We start from the raw sequence: 18,011 nt of genomic DNA on the forward strand, positions 1-18,011 counted from the left end.
CCTCTTCAGACTCCTGTTGTTCACTTGTCTCAGATAGAGTAGCCCCCCTGGAAATTCATCCAGCATTGCGACTTCCTCATCTTCTCGCTCCTGCTCCTCCACAGCTTGATCAATGACACGACGCAATGCATGCTCCATAAAGAAGGCATAAGGTACCATGTCACTGATGGCGCCATGGCTGCGACTGACCAGTTTGGTGATCTCCTCAAATGGCCGCAGAAGTCTGCATGCGTCGCGCATGAGCAGCCACTGGCGCGGTGAAAAAAAAAACAGCTCCCCAGAACCTGTTCTGCCGCAGAGTTCATACAGGTAGACGTTAACTGCACGTTTCTGCTGGAGCAGCCTATCAAGCATATAGAAGGTTGAGTTCCATCGCAAATAAGACGTCTGACCAGCAGATTGTGTCGCCGCTGAATGTCAGCAAGGCGAGTCATGGCCGTGTAAGATCTTCTGAAATGGGCTGAGATTTTCCTTGCCTGCCGCAAGATGTCCTGGACCCCAGGGTATTTGACAACGAATCGCTGCACGACCAAGTTTAAGACGTGTGCCATGCATGGCACGTGCGTAATTTTTCCCTGTTTCAATGCGCTAAGCAGATTGGCACTGTTGTCACACACCACTTTACCAACTGTCAAATTGAGCGGTGTTAGCCACTGATTTGCCTGTGAACGCAAAGCTGAAAGGAGTGCCGGGCCAGTGTGGCTCTTGGCTTCCAGGCACAACAGACGCAGCACGGCATGGCAACGTCTTACCTGGCATGTCAAATAGGTTCTGGGGAGCTTGGGCGGCGCAGCGGAAGAGACGCTAGCAGCGGAAAAGGAGGAGTCAGCTGAGGAGGAGAAGGAGGAGGATGGAGTAGGAGGAGGAGGAGGAGAAGAAGAGCCAGGCCTGCATGCAATCCGTGGCGGTAAAACCAAATCTACACGGGTGCCATGGGTTACATGCTTGATGGCCGTCAGAAGGTTCACCCAGTGGGCAGTAAAAGTGATATACCTTCCCTGCCCGTGTTTGCTAGACCACGTGTCTGTGGTCAGATGTATCTTGGCATCGAAACTGTGTGCCAGAGATACATTCACTTGCCGCTGAACATGGCCATATAGCTCTGGGATGCCCTTCTGTGAGAAATACTTCCTTCCTGGGACCTTACATTGTGGTGTTCCAATGGCCACAAATTTTCGAAAGGCCTCCGAGTCCACCAGTTTATATGGCAGTAGTTGGCGGGCTATGAGTTCTGGCAAGCCAGCCGTCAACCGTTGGGCAAGAGGGTTATCCGGCGTCATCATTTTTTTACGCTCGAACATTAGGCCCACGGAAGCCTGCCTTTTTGCAGAAAAACGTGAGCTTGGCGCGATGGAAGGTGGAGTGGAGGACAATTGTGAGGAGAGAGAAGAAGGAGAAGTAGAAGACGAGGCTGGACGGTGAGAGCCTGGGTGTGGCTTTGTGTGTTCCGTTGCTCCCACTGGGCTCGGGGATGGCTGCTCATGTGCCTTCTTAAGGCGGTCGTCCCTAGGTGAGTGTTGGGCTTACCGCGACTAATGTGTTGACTGCAAAGATTGCAGATGGCAACGCTATTGTCAGCAGCGGACACGTTAAAAAAATCCCACACTGCGGAGCCATGTGCCGGTGTCCTGGGAGCGCCAGATGTGACCGTACATGGTCGATGACTCGCTCCTGATACATTTTCAGTCTGCTTTGTCCCTCCTGTGCAATGTAAGTTATTCCTGCTTCTCCTCCCTATCTGCTGGTCCATATCTCCCTCTGAACTCCCCTCCTCTTCCTCTCTTGTGGGCACCCATGTGACATCACTAGACACGTCATCATCAACGACACCTTCCCCACCGCTATAAGTAGAGCTCCCGGAGTAGGCAGCAACACCAGGGACCAACCTCCTCCTCGGGCTGATCTGGGTACTGTCGTCAGACTGCTGAGTGGCGGTTGTTGCTACCTCCTCTTCCTGATCCAATACCAAGAGTGGCTGCGCATCAGAAATGTCTTGATATGGATCGGAAAATAATTCCTGTGACTCAAGCGGAAGGTATGTGGTGGTGGTGGTGGTGTTGTTGGTGGTAGTGTCTTTGGGGGTGCACATAGCAGAGAGTGAAGAAGAGGGTGCAGATCGAGAGGATGAGGAGGGTGCAGAAGAGTAAGGCTGAGTGAGCCACTCAACCAAGTCTGGTGCGTCCTTTAAAGTAATTGAACGCACATTCTGCAACTTCCCACTTTGGCTCAAGCCTGTTGCTCCTGCCCTACCTCTACCACCCCTGCGGAAGGGCCTGCCTCTTCCTCTGCCTGTCATTTTTTAAATGACCCTGTGACAAAACTCTCAGTTCCTTTACTGATAAAGGACTGCTGCAGTATAGGTCAGCAGTCAGCAGTAGTGCACCTCAACCCTATGTATTGTGGACTTATACCAGTCCTTAAGGAATAGCAGACTGTACCTCACTCAACCCTATGTACTGTAGTACCCTATACCTTACCAGTCCTTATAAGGACCTTTATGGAAGAAGTAGGTTGTGAATGATTAGCAGACTGTACATCAGTCCCTATACTGATAAAGGACTGCTGCAGCAGAAGGGCAGCAGTCAGCAGTAGTGCACCTCAACCCTATGTATTGTGGACCTATACCAGTCCTTAACCACTTCCCACCCGGCCAATGCATATATACGGCCGGGTGGGAGCCGTCTACTCCTGATAGGACGTTCCTGAACGTCATTCAGAATTAGCGGGATCGCGCGCGCGCGTGCCCGCGCGCGTGCCCGCGCAGCGGCGCGATCCCGATGTGCTCGTGTCACCCGGACACGGCACATCTGAGATCGGCAGGAGGGCTCTGTGATTGGCCCTCCTGATCACATGACGGCCGTGTCCAATCACGGCCGTGATGTGATGTAAACAAACAGCCGGTTGCTAGGCAATCGGCTCTCCTCTCCTCACACGGAAGTCATCGCTGAGGAGAGGAGAGCAGAACGCTGCAGCCGGCTGATGATCAGTGAGTATGGGCTGCTTTTTACAGCTTTTTACTCACTGATCATCAGTCTAGTGTCAACACACAACACACCACACAGTACAAACACAGTCCCCACATATGTCCCCAAACCACACATGTCCCCAAAACATACATGTCCCCAAATAATAAAAATACATGTCCCTAATAATAAAAACATGTCCCCCACATATGTCCCACTAAAATCACATGTCCCAATGATTATCTGCACACATATGTACGTGATCACCTGCACACATATGTACATGATCATTTGCGTACATATGTCCGTGATCACACAAACCAATTATTATACAGTTAACGGAATTTTTTTTACCAAAAACATGTAGCAGAAAACATTTTGGCTTAAATTTATGACAAAATTTGATTTTATTGGATTTCTTTTCAAATAGAAAAAAGAAAATATTGTTTTTTTTCCAAATTTCCGCTTTTTTTGCGCTTATAGCGCAAAAAATAAAAAACGGAGTCGTGAATAAATAACACCAAAATAAAGCTCTATTTGTGCGAACAAAATGATAACAATTTCATTTGGGTACAGTGTAGCATGACCGCGCAATTGTCACTGAAAGCGCGAGAGCGATGAAAGCTGAAAATTGGGCTGGGAAGGAAGGGGGTGAAAGTGCCCTGTATTGTAGTGGTTAAGGAATATCAGACTGTACCTCACTCAACCCTATGTACTGTAGTACCCTATACCTTACCAGTCCTTATAAGGACCTTTGTGGAACAAGTACGTTGTGAATGATTAGCAGACTGTACCTCAGTCCCTATACTGATAAAGGACTGCTGCAGCAGAAGGACAGCAGTCAGCAGTAGTTCACCTTAACCCTATGTATTGTGGACCTATACCAGTCCTTAAGGAATATCAGACTGTACCTCACTCAACCCTATGTACTGTAGTACCCTATACCTTACCAGTCCTTATAAGGACCTTTGTGGAACAAGTAGGTTGTGACTGATTAGCAGACTGTACCTCAGTCCCTATACTGATAAAGGACTACTGCAGCAGAAGGGCAGCAGTCAGCAGTAGTGCACCTCAACCCTATGTATTGTGGACCTATACCAGTCCTTAAGGAATAGCAGACTGTACCTCTCTCAACCCTATGTACTGTAGTACCCTATACCTTACCAGTCCTTATAAGGACCTTTGTGGAACAAGTAGGTTGTGAATGATTAGCAGACTGTACCTCAGTCCCTATACTGATAAAGGACTACTGCAGCAGAAGGGCAGCAGTCAGCAGTAGTGCACCTCAACCCTATGTATTGTGGACATATACCAGTCCTTAAGGAATAGCAGACTGTACCTCACTCAACCCTATGTACTGTAGTACCCTATACCTTACTAGTCCTTATAAGGACCTTTGTGGAACAAGTAGGTTGTGAATGATTAGCAGACTGTACCTCAGTCCCTATACTGATAAAAGACTACTGCAGCAGAAGGGCAGCAGTCAAGTATAATATTCTTTCTATATTTGGAAGAAAGAATATTATACATGTACAAGCCTATTACCATACCAGTCCTGAAAAGAACCTTTGTGGACCTAATAGTAACAGCTACTGATTAAACTGACTGTCCCTCACTGCCTCACACACAGCTTCCTGGCTGTCCCTATTTAAACTGACAAAACAGAGGCTGCTGGAACAATAACTTGAATAGCACTTTTGTGGACCTAATAGTAACAGCTAATGATTAAACTGACTGTCCCTGCAGCACACAGCTTCCTGTCCCTCTCTCTACACTGACAAAAGACAGGCTTCTGCAAAAATCAGTAGCACAGCAGTGCCTCAAACCTATATCCTGAACTACACCTAACACCTATACCAGTCCTGAAAAGAACTTTTGTGGACCAAATAGCTAGCGATTTGGGTCACTGCAGTCTTTCCCTGCTCCACACAGAAACCTCTCCCTATAGTGACAGAAGAAAGAATGTAAAATGGCCGCCGGATTGGGTCTATTTATAAGTTAGGGGGAATGTCCAAGTGTCCATGTGCTGTAATGTCTCAATTGGCTGTCATGTACCCCATGATGGATGTGTCATCATAGGTCAAAGTTCTTTTACACAGTAAACACGGAAGTCCGCCGGGCGAACGGCGGCAATAGTCCGCCAATCGGGCGGACGGCGAACAGCCGAAATTCGTCGTGAAACGACCGCTGGGCGAACTGTTCGGCCATCCCTATTTGTTATGTCTGCAGTTCAAGGTGCCTGAGTTCTTCGCCCTTGCCTTCTGTTCCTATACGGGACTGTGTTATTGGATGTTACCCTTGCAAAATAAAACCTTTAAAAAAAAGGACTTTATTGGTGTCCGCGTCCAAGTTGTTGGGTATCAACCCTGGGAACCCCTAGACGTAGAAGAACAAGCCAAGCGGAGGTAAACGGTAAGTCCAATAAGTCAAGACCGCCCTACAAAGGGTTATGGCCGCTACACTCGCATTTTTGTAAATATTTTACGTCCCCCAAAAATAACTCAACACAGCCATTAATGTCTCAACCGCTGAGCACACCCCTAAGTGAAAATGTTCAAATTGGGCCCAAAGTGTCAATATTTTGTGTGGCCGCCATTATTTTCCAGCACTTCCTTAACCCTCTTGGGCATGGAGGTCACCAGAGCTTCACAGGTTGTCACTGGAGTCCTCTTCCCCTCCTCCATGATGACATCACAGAGCTGGTGGATATTAGAGACCTCGCGCTCCTCCACCTTCCGTTTGAGGATGCCCCACAGATGCCCAATAGGGTTTAGGTCTGGAGACATGCCTGGCCAGTCCATGACCTTTACCCTCAGCTTCTTTAGCAAGGCAGTGGTCATCTTGGAGGTGTGTTTGGGGTCATTATCATGTTGGAATACTGCCCTGCGGCCCAGTCTCTGAAGGGAGGGGATCATGCTCTGCTTCAATATGTCACAGTACATGTTGGCATTCATGGTTCCCTCAATGATCTCTAGCTCCCCAGTGCCGGCAGCACTCATGTAGCCCCAGACCATGATATTCCCACCACCATGCCTGATTGTAGACAAGACACACTTGTCTTTGTCCTCCTCACCTGGTTGCCCCCACACACGCTTGTCACCATCTGAACCAGATAAGTTTATCTTGGTCTCACCAGACTACAGGACATGGTTCCAGTAATCCATATCCTTAGTCTGCTTGTCTTCAGCAAACTGTTTGCGGGATTTCTTGTGCATCATCTTTAGAAGAGGCTTCCTTCTGGGACGACAGCCTTGCAGACCAATTTGATGCAGTGTGCGGCGTATGGTCTGAGCACTGACAGGCTGACCCCCCCCCTTTCAACCTCTGCAGCAATGCTGGCAGCACTCATACGTTTATTTCCCAAAGACAACCTCTGGATATGACGCTGAGCACGTGACCTCAACTTCTTTGGTCGACCATGACGAGGCCTGTTCTGAGTGGAACCTGTCCTGTTATACCGCTGTATGGTCTTGGCCACTGTGCTGCAGCTCAGTTTCAGGGTCTTGGCAATCTTCTTATAGCCTAGGCTATCTTTATGTAGAGCAACAATAATTTTTTTCATATCCTCAGAGAGTTCTTTGCCATGAGGTGCCATGCTGAACTTCCAGTGACCAGTATGAGAGAGTGAGAGCGATAACACCAAATTTAACACACCTGCTCCCCATTCACACCTGAGACCTTGTAACACTAACGAGTCACATGACACTGAGGAGGAAAAATGGCTAATTGGGCCCAATTTAGACATTTTCACTTAGGGGTGTACTCACTTTGGTTGGAAGCGGTTTAGACATTAATGGCTGTGTGTTGATTTATTTTGAGGGGACGGCAAATTTACACTGTTATACAAGCTGTACACTCACTACTTTACATTGTAGACAAGTGTCATTTCTTCAGTGTTGTCACATGAAAAGATAGAAGAAAATATTTACAAAAATGCGAGGGGTGTACTCACTTTTGTGAGATACGGTATATATACTGTATTAGTGGGGGTGGCCCCAGATGTTGGATGACAGTCTGTGTTCTTTTGTTCAGGTCTTGTGACAGTCCAGTATTGTGTCTATAGCACAGCGTACAACAGCCTGACATTGGGTCAGGATGATAGGGGACCAAAGAGATCATTATTGTTTTCAGCAGCCTTGGGACTGTCAGTGGGGAAATAGATGCTGGGATGGGGGGCTTGCTGTATTGTATATGTGACAGAACCCCCCCCCCCCCTCCAGGGTAAAATAGGCTGGTGATGGGGGTATCACTGTGTTCTATTTATGACAGAACCAACGCCCCCCCCCCCATCCCCCCTTCTCTTCCAGGGTAATATAAGCCGGAGATAGGGGTTTCACTGTGTTTTGTATTTAGGAGTGCCCCCCTCCACTCTCTTGGGGTAATAGAGACTGGTGATGGGAGGTGTCACTGTGTTTTATGTGTAACAGAGTCCATTCCAGGACTGTGCTACAAAGGCTCCCTTCCTGGGCTACTGTAGGCTTGGGATGGGGGTGTTCTGTTTATGACAAAGGTCCCCCCTCATTCCTGGGGTAATATTGGCTGGGAATGGGGGTGTTCTATATGTGATAGAGGCCCCTCTCCCTCCTGGGGTACTATAGGCTGGGGATGGGGGTGTTCTATATGTGACAAAATGTCCCCCCTCATTTTGGGGGTAATATAGACTGGTGGTGGGGGGTGTTCTATATGGGACAAATGCTCCCCCTCACTCTTCAGGTAATATAGGTTGGATGTGGAGGTTGTTCAATATGTGAGAAATAGTCCCCCCTCACTCCTGGGGTAATATAGGTTTGGGGTAGGGGTTGTTCTATATGTGATAAAGGCTCCCCCCTCCTTCCTGGGGTAATGTAGGCCTGGGGTGGGGGTTGTTCTATATGTTACAAAGGTTTCCACCTCATTCCTGGGTAATACAGTTTCGGGGTGGGTGTGTTCTATATGTGCCAAAGGCTCCCCCCTCATTTCGGGAGCAATATAGACTGGGGATGGGGGTGTTCTATGTGTGAGAAATGCTCCCCCCCCCACTCCTCTGGTAACATAGGTTTAGGGTGGGGGTGTTCTATACGTGACAAAGGCTCCCCCTCTTCTTCCTGGGGTAATATAGGCTATGGATGGGGGGTGTTCTGTATGTGAAAATGATCCCCCTTCACTCCGGGGGTAATATAGGCTCACGGCGGGGGGGGGGGGGGGCTGGGTGTTCTAGAAGTGACAAAGGCTCCCCCATTTCTGGGGTAATATAGACTGAGGATGGGGGGTGTTCTATAAGTTACAAAGGCTCCCCCTCCCTCCTGGGGTATTATAAACTGGGGATACGGGGTCCTATATGTGACAAAGACTCCCTTCTCTCTTCTGGGGTAATATAGACCAGGGATAGGGGCGTTCTATATGTGAGAGAAGCCCCCCTCCCAGGGTTAATTGTTTGAGAGCCCCCCAGGTGCACCCCCCCCCATAATACTATAGTCTGGGGGTGTCCTAGGATAAATTTAGTGAAATGTGAAATATATGATAACTTGGTGGGGTTCATCTCATGTTCATTGTGTGTTTCAGGATCTCTCTGCTCCACCCTCTGGAGGAACTGAAATCCATCCTGGAACAGATCGTAGAATTCCATGGAAAATTTCTTCATGAATATTCCTGAGCCGCCCCCCCCCCCCCCCCCCCGAATCCCCATCACATGGAAAGTCCCAGTACTAATAGTCACCAGCACTTTGCCCAGTCACTGCATCCACAAATCAGCACTCACTCCACAATAAGTGGAAACGATGGTATGTTTGCAACAATGTGTCATATATCACTCCTACATCCGGTGTCATACAATGCCGGGAATTCTATCACATGACCAAAATGAAATATTGAGAAATAGGGAATTGGTCTGTCCATCCAAAACTGAACCAAAAACCTCTCCTAGTGGTAGATTCTGGAACTTAAAGAGGACCTGTCATTGGGCCTTGCACAATGTCCAGCAAAATTGCCTGACAATGCAAAATAAAACTGTGGGGTGGCTGAATAAAACTCAAACCAGCCCGCCCCAATGATGCAGCATACCCCATGTACTGTACAATACCGCCCTCCGCCCTGGTCTTCTGGGACTCATGGCGTGGATATCCTAGGAGGCTGCGAGCACTTCCCTTCCCTTCTCCCTTCCTGAGCTACTAGCCAGGCCTCAAGGGTTACTTGCCACCAGTTGCCCCACCCAACCCCTAGCCTGCCCCTAATTCCATCCATAAACACGCCCTCATAAATTATCTCATGAAATTACACTTAAATGGTTTATGCAGAATTAGGATATAAAAATAAATATTAACAACAACTTTATCAGTGCCCATCAGGGCAGCCTCATCTGTGTCCATCACTGCCGTTTCACCTCTGCCCAACAACACAACCTACTCGTGTCCCTCAATGTTACTTTACCTGTGTCCATCAATGCTGCTTCACCTCTGTCCATCAATGCAGCCTACATGTGTCCATCAATGCTACCTCACCTGTGCCCATCAGTGCAGCCTACCTGTGTCAATCAATGCTACCTCACCTGTGCCCATCAATTTAGCCTCACCTGTGCCCATCAATGCAGCCTCACCTGTGCCCATCAATGCAGCCTACCTGTGTCCATTAATGCTGCTTCACCTCTGCCCATCAATGCAGCCTCACCTGTGCCCATTAATGCAGCCTCACTTGTGCCCACAATGCAGCTTACATGTGTCCATCAATGCTTCCTCACCTGTGCCCATCAGTTCTACCTCACCTGTGCCCAACAATGCAGCCTACCTGTGTCCATTAATGCTGCTTCACCTCTGTCCATCAATTCAGCCTCACCTGTGCCCATCAATGCAGCCTATATGTGTCCATCAATGCTGCCTCACCTGTGCCCATCAATGCAGCCTATATGTGTCCATCAATGCTGCCTCACCTGTGCCCACCAATGCAGCCTACCTGTGTCCATTAATGCTGCTTCACCTGTGCCCATCAATGCAGCCTCACCTGTGCCCATTAATTCAGCCTCACCTGTGCCCACAATGCAGCTTACATGTGTCCATTAATGCTGCTTCACCTCTGTCCATCAATGCTGCCTCACCTGTGCCCATCAATGCAGCCTATATGTGTCCATCAATGCTGCCTCACCTGTGCCCATCAATGCAGCCTACCTGTGCCCATCAATGCTGCCTCGCCTATGCCCATAAATGCAGCCTCACCTGTGCCCAACAATGCAGCCTTCCTGTGTCCATCAATGCAGCCTCACCTGTGTCCATCAATGCAGCCTCACCTGTGCCCATCAATGCAGCCTCACCTGTGCCCACAATGCAGCCTACCTGTGTCCATCAATGCAGCCTACCTGTGCCCAACAGTGCAGCCTACCTGTGCAGGGGAAGAGAGGAGAGGAAGAGGATTGCCACCCGGCTCATGAGAGCTCCAAGGAACATCAGCTTTCATTTCAATTGCCGTGTGTTCCCGCCGCTCGCCGTCACATACAGCCCCGCCTCCTGGCCCGGGTACTTTGATATAAGTCACGCATCCTGGGATTGGATGGGTGATCTGTCTATCAAAGTACCTGGGCCAGGAGGCAGGGCTGTATGTGACAGCGAGTGCAGGGAACACACGGCAATTGAAATGAAAGCTGCTACAGCGATGTTCTGTGCTCTGATGATCTGGCTGGCTCTCTCTTCCACTGGGGGAAGAGCTCCCATTCAGCCCCGCCTGCCGGCGGTGCTTGCCCCCCCCCCCCCCCACTCCCAGGCAGCCCACGCTTGCCAGCCCTCATTTTCCACTAGGCGAGTGGAAAAATTGAGGGCTGCCATAGGAAACCATGTTAAATGGATTGTACTGCATTACTGCATAATGCAAAACGCACCAAAAAGTGCATAGGTGTGAATGTAGGGTAAGACTCCATTGAAAATCTGTGGAATGACTTGAAGACTGCAGTCCACAAACGGTCACCATCAAATTTAACTGAACTTGAACATTCTGCAAAGAAGAGTGGGGAAATATTGCAAAGTCTAGATGTCCAAAGTTTGTAGAGACAAATCCTAACAGACTAAAGGCTGGAATTAAAGCAAAATCTGGTCCAACAAAATACTGACACAAGGGGGGTGATCCTTTTTCTAACTCACTGATTCTGTTTTTTAATTTTTGTTTATATTTTTACTGACATGTTGGTTTTACCTGTAAATCTTTCACTTGGATGTTATAAGTAAATACAGTCAGATAAAACAAAAACTGTGTCTGTCTTCACTTCAGGCTGCAAAGCAACAAAATGTGATTATTTGAAAGGGGGAAGATTATTTTCTTTAACCACTGTAGCTCCAAACTGTCCCTGATTTGGAACAAAGTCCCTCTTTTCTTATCATTTTTATCTGATCCACAGAGTTGTAAATAAAATGCACTATTTATCTTTCAAATAATGTCTCCCAGTGCTAAACCTTTCATCCAATTTCTAAAAAATGCATCTGTAAATTTCAAAAGCCGGTATAGGGGAATAGTAAAAAAAGCACTTGTGAGTTTGAAATAGTGCCTAGTGCCTACAGGCATTAGAAATAGTGCCTGTAAAGCGCCTGAAAACTGCCTCCCATTCATTGCAATGGGTGCTTTCACACTGGGGCGGTGTGCTTGTGGGACGTTAGAAAAAATCCTGCAAGTAGCATCTTTGGAAACGCCCCTGACCATCGCAATGAATGGGCAGCTCTTTCCAAAGCGCCTAAAAAACGAATCGAGTACTCCTGGGGTAATATAGGTTTGGGGTGGGGGTTGTTCTATATGTGATAAAGGCTCCCCCCTCCTTCCTGGGGTAATGTAGGCCTGGGGTGGGGGTTGTTCTATATGTTACAAAGGTTTCCACCTCATTCCTGGGTAATAAAGTCTCGGGGTGGGGGTGTTCTATATGTGCCAAAGGCTCCCCCCTCATTTTGGGAGCAATATAGACTGGGGATGGGGGGTGTTCTATGTGTGAGAAATGCCCCCCCCCACTTCTCTGGTAACATAGGTTTAGGGTGGGGGTGTTCTATACATGACAAAGGCTCCCCCTCTTCTTCCTGGGGTAATATAGGCTATGGATGGGGGGTGTTCTGTATGTGAAAATGCTCCCCCCTCACTCCGGGGGTAATATAGGCTCACGGGGGGGGGGGGGGTGGCTGGGTGTTCTAGAAGTGACAAAGGCTCCCCCATTTCTGGGGTAATATAGACTGGGGATGGGGGGTGTCCTTTAAGTTACAAAGGCTCCCCCTCCCTCCTGGGGTCTTATAAACTGGGGATACGGGGTCCTATATGTGACAAAGGCTCCCTTCTCTCTTCTGGGGTAATATAGACCAGGGATAGGGGAGTTCAATGTGTGAGAGAAGCCCCCCTCCCAGGGTTCATTGTTTGAGAGCCCCCAGGTGCACCCCCCCCCCATAATACTATAGTCTGGGAGAGTCCTAGGATACATTTAGTGAAATATATGATTGGTGGGGTTCATCTGTGTGTTTCAGGATCTCTCTGCTCCACCCTCTGGAGGAACTGAAATCCATCCTGGAAAAGATCGTAGAATTCCACAAAAAATTTCTTCATGAATATTCCTGAGCCCCCCGAATCCCCATCACATGGAAAGTCCCAGTACTAATAGTCACCAGCACTTTGCCCAGTCACTGCTTTACCGCGAACACGTGCAAAGGGCTCGAATACATATTTTTGTATAATTCTAAGGAGGCGTGGCAGGGTATGTGTTCTATGCCTACATACTTTTCTAATTGGTGTGCCTCGCTCCTATCTCAAAAAAGTTGGGAGGCATGGGTTTATCCCCCAGGGATCCTTCACTTCCAGCAATGGTGTAATTATAGCCATAGCAGCCCAGGTGACTGCTATGGGGCATTAGAGTGGAAAGGGGCCCCATTTGGAGAGGTTGTCTGATGGCTCAGATGCTCAGGATCATGCTGTGATATTGCCGGGTGTACCCCATCAACATTTTGCTATGGGGCCCCATGAATTGGACTTATGCCCCTGACTCCCAGGATTGTCATAGATATCTAAGGCAAGCCGGCTATACCGTGATTTTTATCTGAAAATTGATTTTTAGGTCAATATTAACTAAGGAATATCGCACAAGCTGTGTAATAAATACGGGGCAATAGAGGGAACACTGGAAGAGGTCACCCTCTATTCAGTGAGCGAGTCTCAAAAGGAAGGTATGCAATGCACATTCCAGCCTATTGAAGCACATGTGGAATAATCCAGCTCAGGGTCTGCACTACAGAGGTGAAGAGGTCACATGATTTCCCGTATTCCGGAGGTATATAGGTCACATGATCTCCCGTTTTCCGGAGGTGTAGAGGTCACATGATGCCCTGTATTCTGGAGGCCTAGAGGTCACATGATCTCCCATATTCCGGAGGCGTAGAGGTCAATCGATCTCCCGTATTCCAGAGGCGTAGAAGTCACATGATCTCCCGTATTCCAGAGGTGTAATGGTCACATGATCTCCTGTATTCCAGAGGCATAGTGGTCACATGATCTCCCGTATTCCGGAGGTGTAGTGGTCACATGATCTCCCGTATTCCAAAGGCATAGAGGTCACATGATCTCCCGTATTCCGGAGGTGTAGAGGTCACATGATCCTCTGTATTCCAGAGGTGTAGATGTCACATGATCCCCTGTATTTCGGAGGCGTAGAAGTCACATGATCTCCCGTATTCCAGAGGCGTAGAGGTCACACGATCTCCCGTATTCCAGAGGCATAGAGGTCACATGATCTCCCGTATTCCGGAGGTGTCGAGGTCACATGATCTGCCGTATTCCGGAGGTGTAGTGGTCACATGATCTCCCATATTCCGGAGGCATAGAGGTCACATGATCTCCCGTATTCCGGAGGTGTAGTGGTCACATGATCTCCCGTATTCCAGAGGCATAGAGGTCACATGATCTCCAGTATTCCGGAGGTGTAGAGGTCACATGATCCCCTGTATTCCAGAGGTGTAGATGTCACATGATCCCCTGTATATCGGAGGCGTAGAGTTCACATGATCTCCCGTATTCCAGAGGCATAGAGGTCACACGATCTCCCGTATTCCAGAGGCATAGAGGTCACATGATCTCCCGTATTCCGGAGGTGTAGAGGTCACATGATCCCCTGTATTCTGGAGGCATAGAGGTCACATGATCTTCCGTATTCTGGAGGTGTAGAGGTCACATGATCCCCTGTATTCCAGAGGCATAGAGGTCACATGGTCTCCCTTATTCCGGAGGAGTAGAGGCTGGGGTGGTGTATGTACTTTTTGCAAAGTGAATGTTAGTGACTAAGGTGGGCCCGGCGTTCACACTGAATACTTGATCATATGTAATGGACAATATAAATAAACCTTTTATAATTTCTAGTACAGGACTGGGCATTCAATCTGAACACATCGCTACTTTATCTACTAATATTCACGTTGTAAAGTTTACATTTTCTATTCTATTCTGTTCTTTTAGTCCACCTCCATCACATTTGCTTTACAGATCTGAAACCAGTACAAGAAGTCGGGGCGGCCAAACATGGAATGTGGAATTTATGATGTTTTCTGAAGATCAATATCATGAGTGCTGAACATATAGTCGATGATCCTGTCTCCGTCAGTTAATAGGTGTTCTTTCTGTGGATTATACAATAACCCGACATATACACAGACTTATCTTTGCATTTAATGCTTCACTGATATTTATTACCTTTTCACCAAACTGTCTGTACGGTCATAGCCTGGTGACTGCTGAACTACAGGTGAGATCATACTGGACTGACTGCTGAACTACATGTACAGACATAGCGGGGTAACTGCTGAACTACAGGTGAGATCATACTGGACTGACTGCTGAACTACATGTACAGACATAGCGGGGTAACTGCTGAACTACAGGTGAGATAATTCTGGACTGACTGCTGAACTACATGTACAGACATAGCGGGGTAACTGCTGAACTACAGGTGAGATAATTCTGGACTGACTGCTGAACTACATGTACAGACATAGCGGGGTAACTGCTGAACTACAGGTGAGATAATTCTGGACTGACTGCTGAACTACATGTACAGACATAGCGGGGTGACTGCTGAACTACAGGTGAGATAATTCTGGACTGACTGCTGAACTACATGTACAGACATAGCGAGGTGACTGCTGAACTACAGGTGAGATCATACTGGACTGACTGCTGAACTACATGTACAGACATAGCAGGGTGACTGCTGAGCTACAGGTGAGATCATGCCAGACTGACTTCTAAACTATATGCACGGTCATAGTGGGGTCACTGCTAAACTAAAGGTGAGATCATACTGGACTGACTGCTGAGATGGGAATGAGGGGCACCTATCAGCAAAAGTATACAGACATAGGACACACCCCCTGTCACATCCCTTTAAAGGAGAATTGTACACAAAAAATAAGATTGGTTAAACCCACAAGTGTGTTTTTTTACCACTACTATTCCTTTATATTGGCTTTTGGAATCTACAAATGCAGCAATTTAGAAATCAGATGAAAGGTTTAGCTCCGGGAAAAACTTTTTCATAGATAAAAAGTGCATTTTACATACATCTATATAGATCAGACCAAAATGAGGGACAAATGAGGAGGAAAGAGGGACAGAGGGACATTGCTCCAAATCGGGGACAGTCCTTTGAAATCAGGGACAGTTGGGAGGTATGAATATGCATAGTCATTGTGATGTCACTGCTGAACTACAGGTGAGTATTTGTGATCGAGCAATATCAAAAAATATCGAGCAATGCAGCAATGTATTGTTCTGCTGTTCATGATCCTCAGAGTAGAAGCCTCTGAAAATATGAAGATATAAGCTATCAGCTATGAATGTATACAATCTACTTTTAGTCAGGGGCATTGCTAGGTCTACAAAAGATCTGGGGCTGGAGCCCTTAGCAGCGTAGTAAAGAAAGTCCCACACTTGGGCGGGCATACACATGTATATACAGTAATATTCGTATGTGTTTGTGTATATCCCCAGAGATCCCCCCACTTACATCAGGGTCCCCAGAGAGCCCACCCTTACATCAGGGTCCCCAGAGCCTCCTCCTTACATCAGTGTTCCCAGAGAGCCCCCCCCTTGCATCAGGGTCCCCAGAGAGCCTCCCCTTACATTAGGATCCCCAGAGACCCCACCCACCCAGAGAGCCTCCCCCTTTGCATCAGGGTCCCCAGAGAGCCCCCCCCCACTTACACCAGGGCCCCCAGAGAGCCTCCCCTCCCCTTGGGGACCCCTGCAGAGACTTAGGGCTATGGGTCCCAGATTCAGGGCTATAGCCCCAAAAGCCGCCCCCTAGCGAACGCCACTGCTTTCAGTTATGATCAGTTCAATACAAGGCACATATTTTTCCTTGATCAATCAGAACCGAACAACAAAATTCTACAACGTCCAATCATCTTGGCAGAGTCAGAACTGAGAGTTCACTTTATCTATTGAATGGAGAATCTTGAGATTTTAATTAAATTTGATCATTTCAGTCAGTGAATGTTCAAGTGTATGATCACAGTGAAATGTGTGTGGCCACCTTAATAGGTCAGATCTGTGGCCGGTTTTAGATGATTAATCCTTTGCCTGGTAATTCTCCTGTTACCTATGTCTAGGTGTAGGGTGATAGACCACAGTGTGCCCTATTAAGGATTTGGTTAAAGCCACGTGGTTGACTGGAACAATCTTGACCATAAAAATGCTAAGTAGCACAGCACGAATGGTTGTAGCTCCTTATAGACAGGACGAGGGGCTCTGACACATCTCCAAGGTTCTTCTGTGTATACTTATATTTGCTGAGTGCTGACATGTGGCATTCCTATTTTTGACTACAGGAAAAATGGCACCTGGGAAGCGACTCCTGAACCTGGAGACCATGAACCAGGCAGTTCTAAATGTGAGGGCCCCAGTTAAGGGGTCAGTGTCAGCCCGAGCGGTGGAGATGCAGAAGGAAATCAATCAGGTATGAGAAAAGACGAGTGGGATGCCTGGGGTAAAGTTGAAATATGAATTTAATTCATGAATTTAAGGACACACCTAGTCTCAGTAATTGTTCATGGCTCCACCCAACATAAAAACTCTTCCTATACGGATTTATCCTTTACAGGCTCAGTAATGGCTCCACCCAAAATGAAAGCTCCGCCTATGAGGATATATCCTGTACAGGCTCAGTAATGGCTCCACCCAACATTAAGGCTCCTCCTACGAGCATGTTTCCTGTACAGGTTCAGTATTGGCTCCACCCAACATTAAATCGCCTTCTATGAGGATTTATCCTTTACAGACTCAGTAATGGGATGGCTTCTCGGTCTGTCCTCTTTCGAATTTGAGTGGGAACACCCTTGCAGTCACTTCTTACGTCAGATGGACCTCTTCCACCTGAAAGCACTCTGGCACCTCTTCCTGCCATGCTATCAATGCCCTGAATTGATCCAACTCCTCTGAGGCTTCAGTCTCTACCAGGTAGGCCCAGTGTCCTGGTGCCCAAATTCGCAGCCACCTTCTGATATCCCTCTTAGTGTGCTCATTTCCAGAGATCTCTAGAACAGTGCTTCTGTCGGTTAGAGTTCCATGACTTCTAACCCAAGCAACCCTGGCCATGGAGGCGTCTTCCCACACAGATTGTGGCTCCAATCTAAGTTGGCTAGGGCTAGCTGCAGATAGCATCCTAGACGAGCCCCCAAATGTAGCGCGGCCCCCTAGAGGACCGATTAGAGTTACCTGCTCATCTGCACAGCCATGTACCTGGTGAACTTTCCAACCCACCTGGCAGTCTGGGTTCAGACAATCTTGTATCACTGTGTGGCAATAATCAAACAACTCAATGTATTTAGGTTCTATTAATATTTTATTTGAACCAATAAATGGGAAGTTGTCACAAGATGAGGTAATAAATCTGCTGAGTTCTAGGCAACAGCACCAACTCAGTAAAAAAATTCCTCCAAAAGACACGCAACAATATTTTATCAATGACAAAGCTATATACATATATGTACACTGCATTTAGATGTAATGTTACCCCCTTGACGGATGTTTCCGTTAACTGCTAATACTGCCACACTAATAAAAATGGAACCTGGCCAGCCT

The 18,011-nt window shown here is 47.6% G+C and overlaps 2 protein-coding genes across 5 annotated transcripts in view; both read left to right on the top strand.

Moving 5' to 3' along the window:
• LOC143997693 (alanine aminotransferase 2-like) overlaps positions 1-12,569 on the top strand; it is a 99,934-nt gene extending 87,365 nt beyond the window's left edge. Inside the window, exon 12 of one of the 2 annotated variants that reach the window (XM_077493450.1) lies at positions 12,416-12,569. In XM_077493450.1, the coding sequence (XP_077349576.1) occupies positions 12,416-12,506 (91 nt within the window). In that variant the 3' untranslated portion in view covers positions 12,507-12,569. Of the gene's footprint in view, positions 1-8,504; positions 8,610-12,415 lie in introns of those variants that run through there. The other variant, XM_077493449.1, reaches the window with a different exon arrangement.
• Positions 12,570-14,543: 1,974 nt separating this feature from the next.
• Positions 14,544-18,011, top strand: part of LOC143997694 (alanine aminotransferase 2-like) — a 54,214-nt gene continuing 50,746 nt past the window's right edge. Inside the window, exons 1-2 of one of the 3 annotated variants that reach the window (XM_077493452.1) lie at positions 14,544-14,676; positions 16,760-16,887. In XM_077493452.1, coding sequence (XP_077349578.1) covers positions 16,765-16,887 — 123 coding nt within the window. In that variant the 5' untranslated portion in view covers positions 14,544-14,676; positions 16,760-16,764. The other 2 variants (XM_077493451.1, XM_077493453.1) reach the window with 2 other exon arrangements.

This window comes from Lithobates pipiens, unplaced genomic scaffold (genome assembly GCF_037356315.1).
Source record: "Lithobates pipiens isolate NorthernLeopardFrog02 unplaced genomic scaffold, aLitPip1_a1.2 Scaffold_19, whole genome shotgun sequence".
NCBI lineage: Eukaryota > Metazoa > Chordata > Amphibia > Anura > Ranidae > Lithobates > Lithobates pipiens.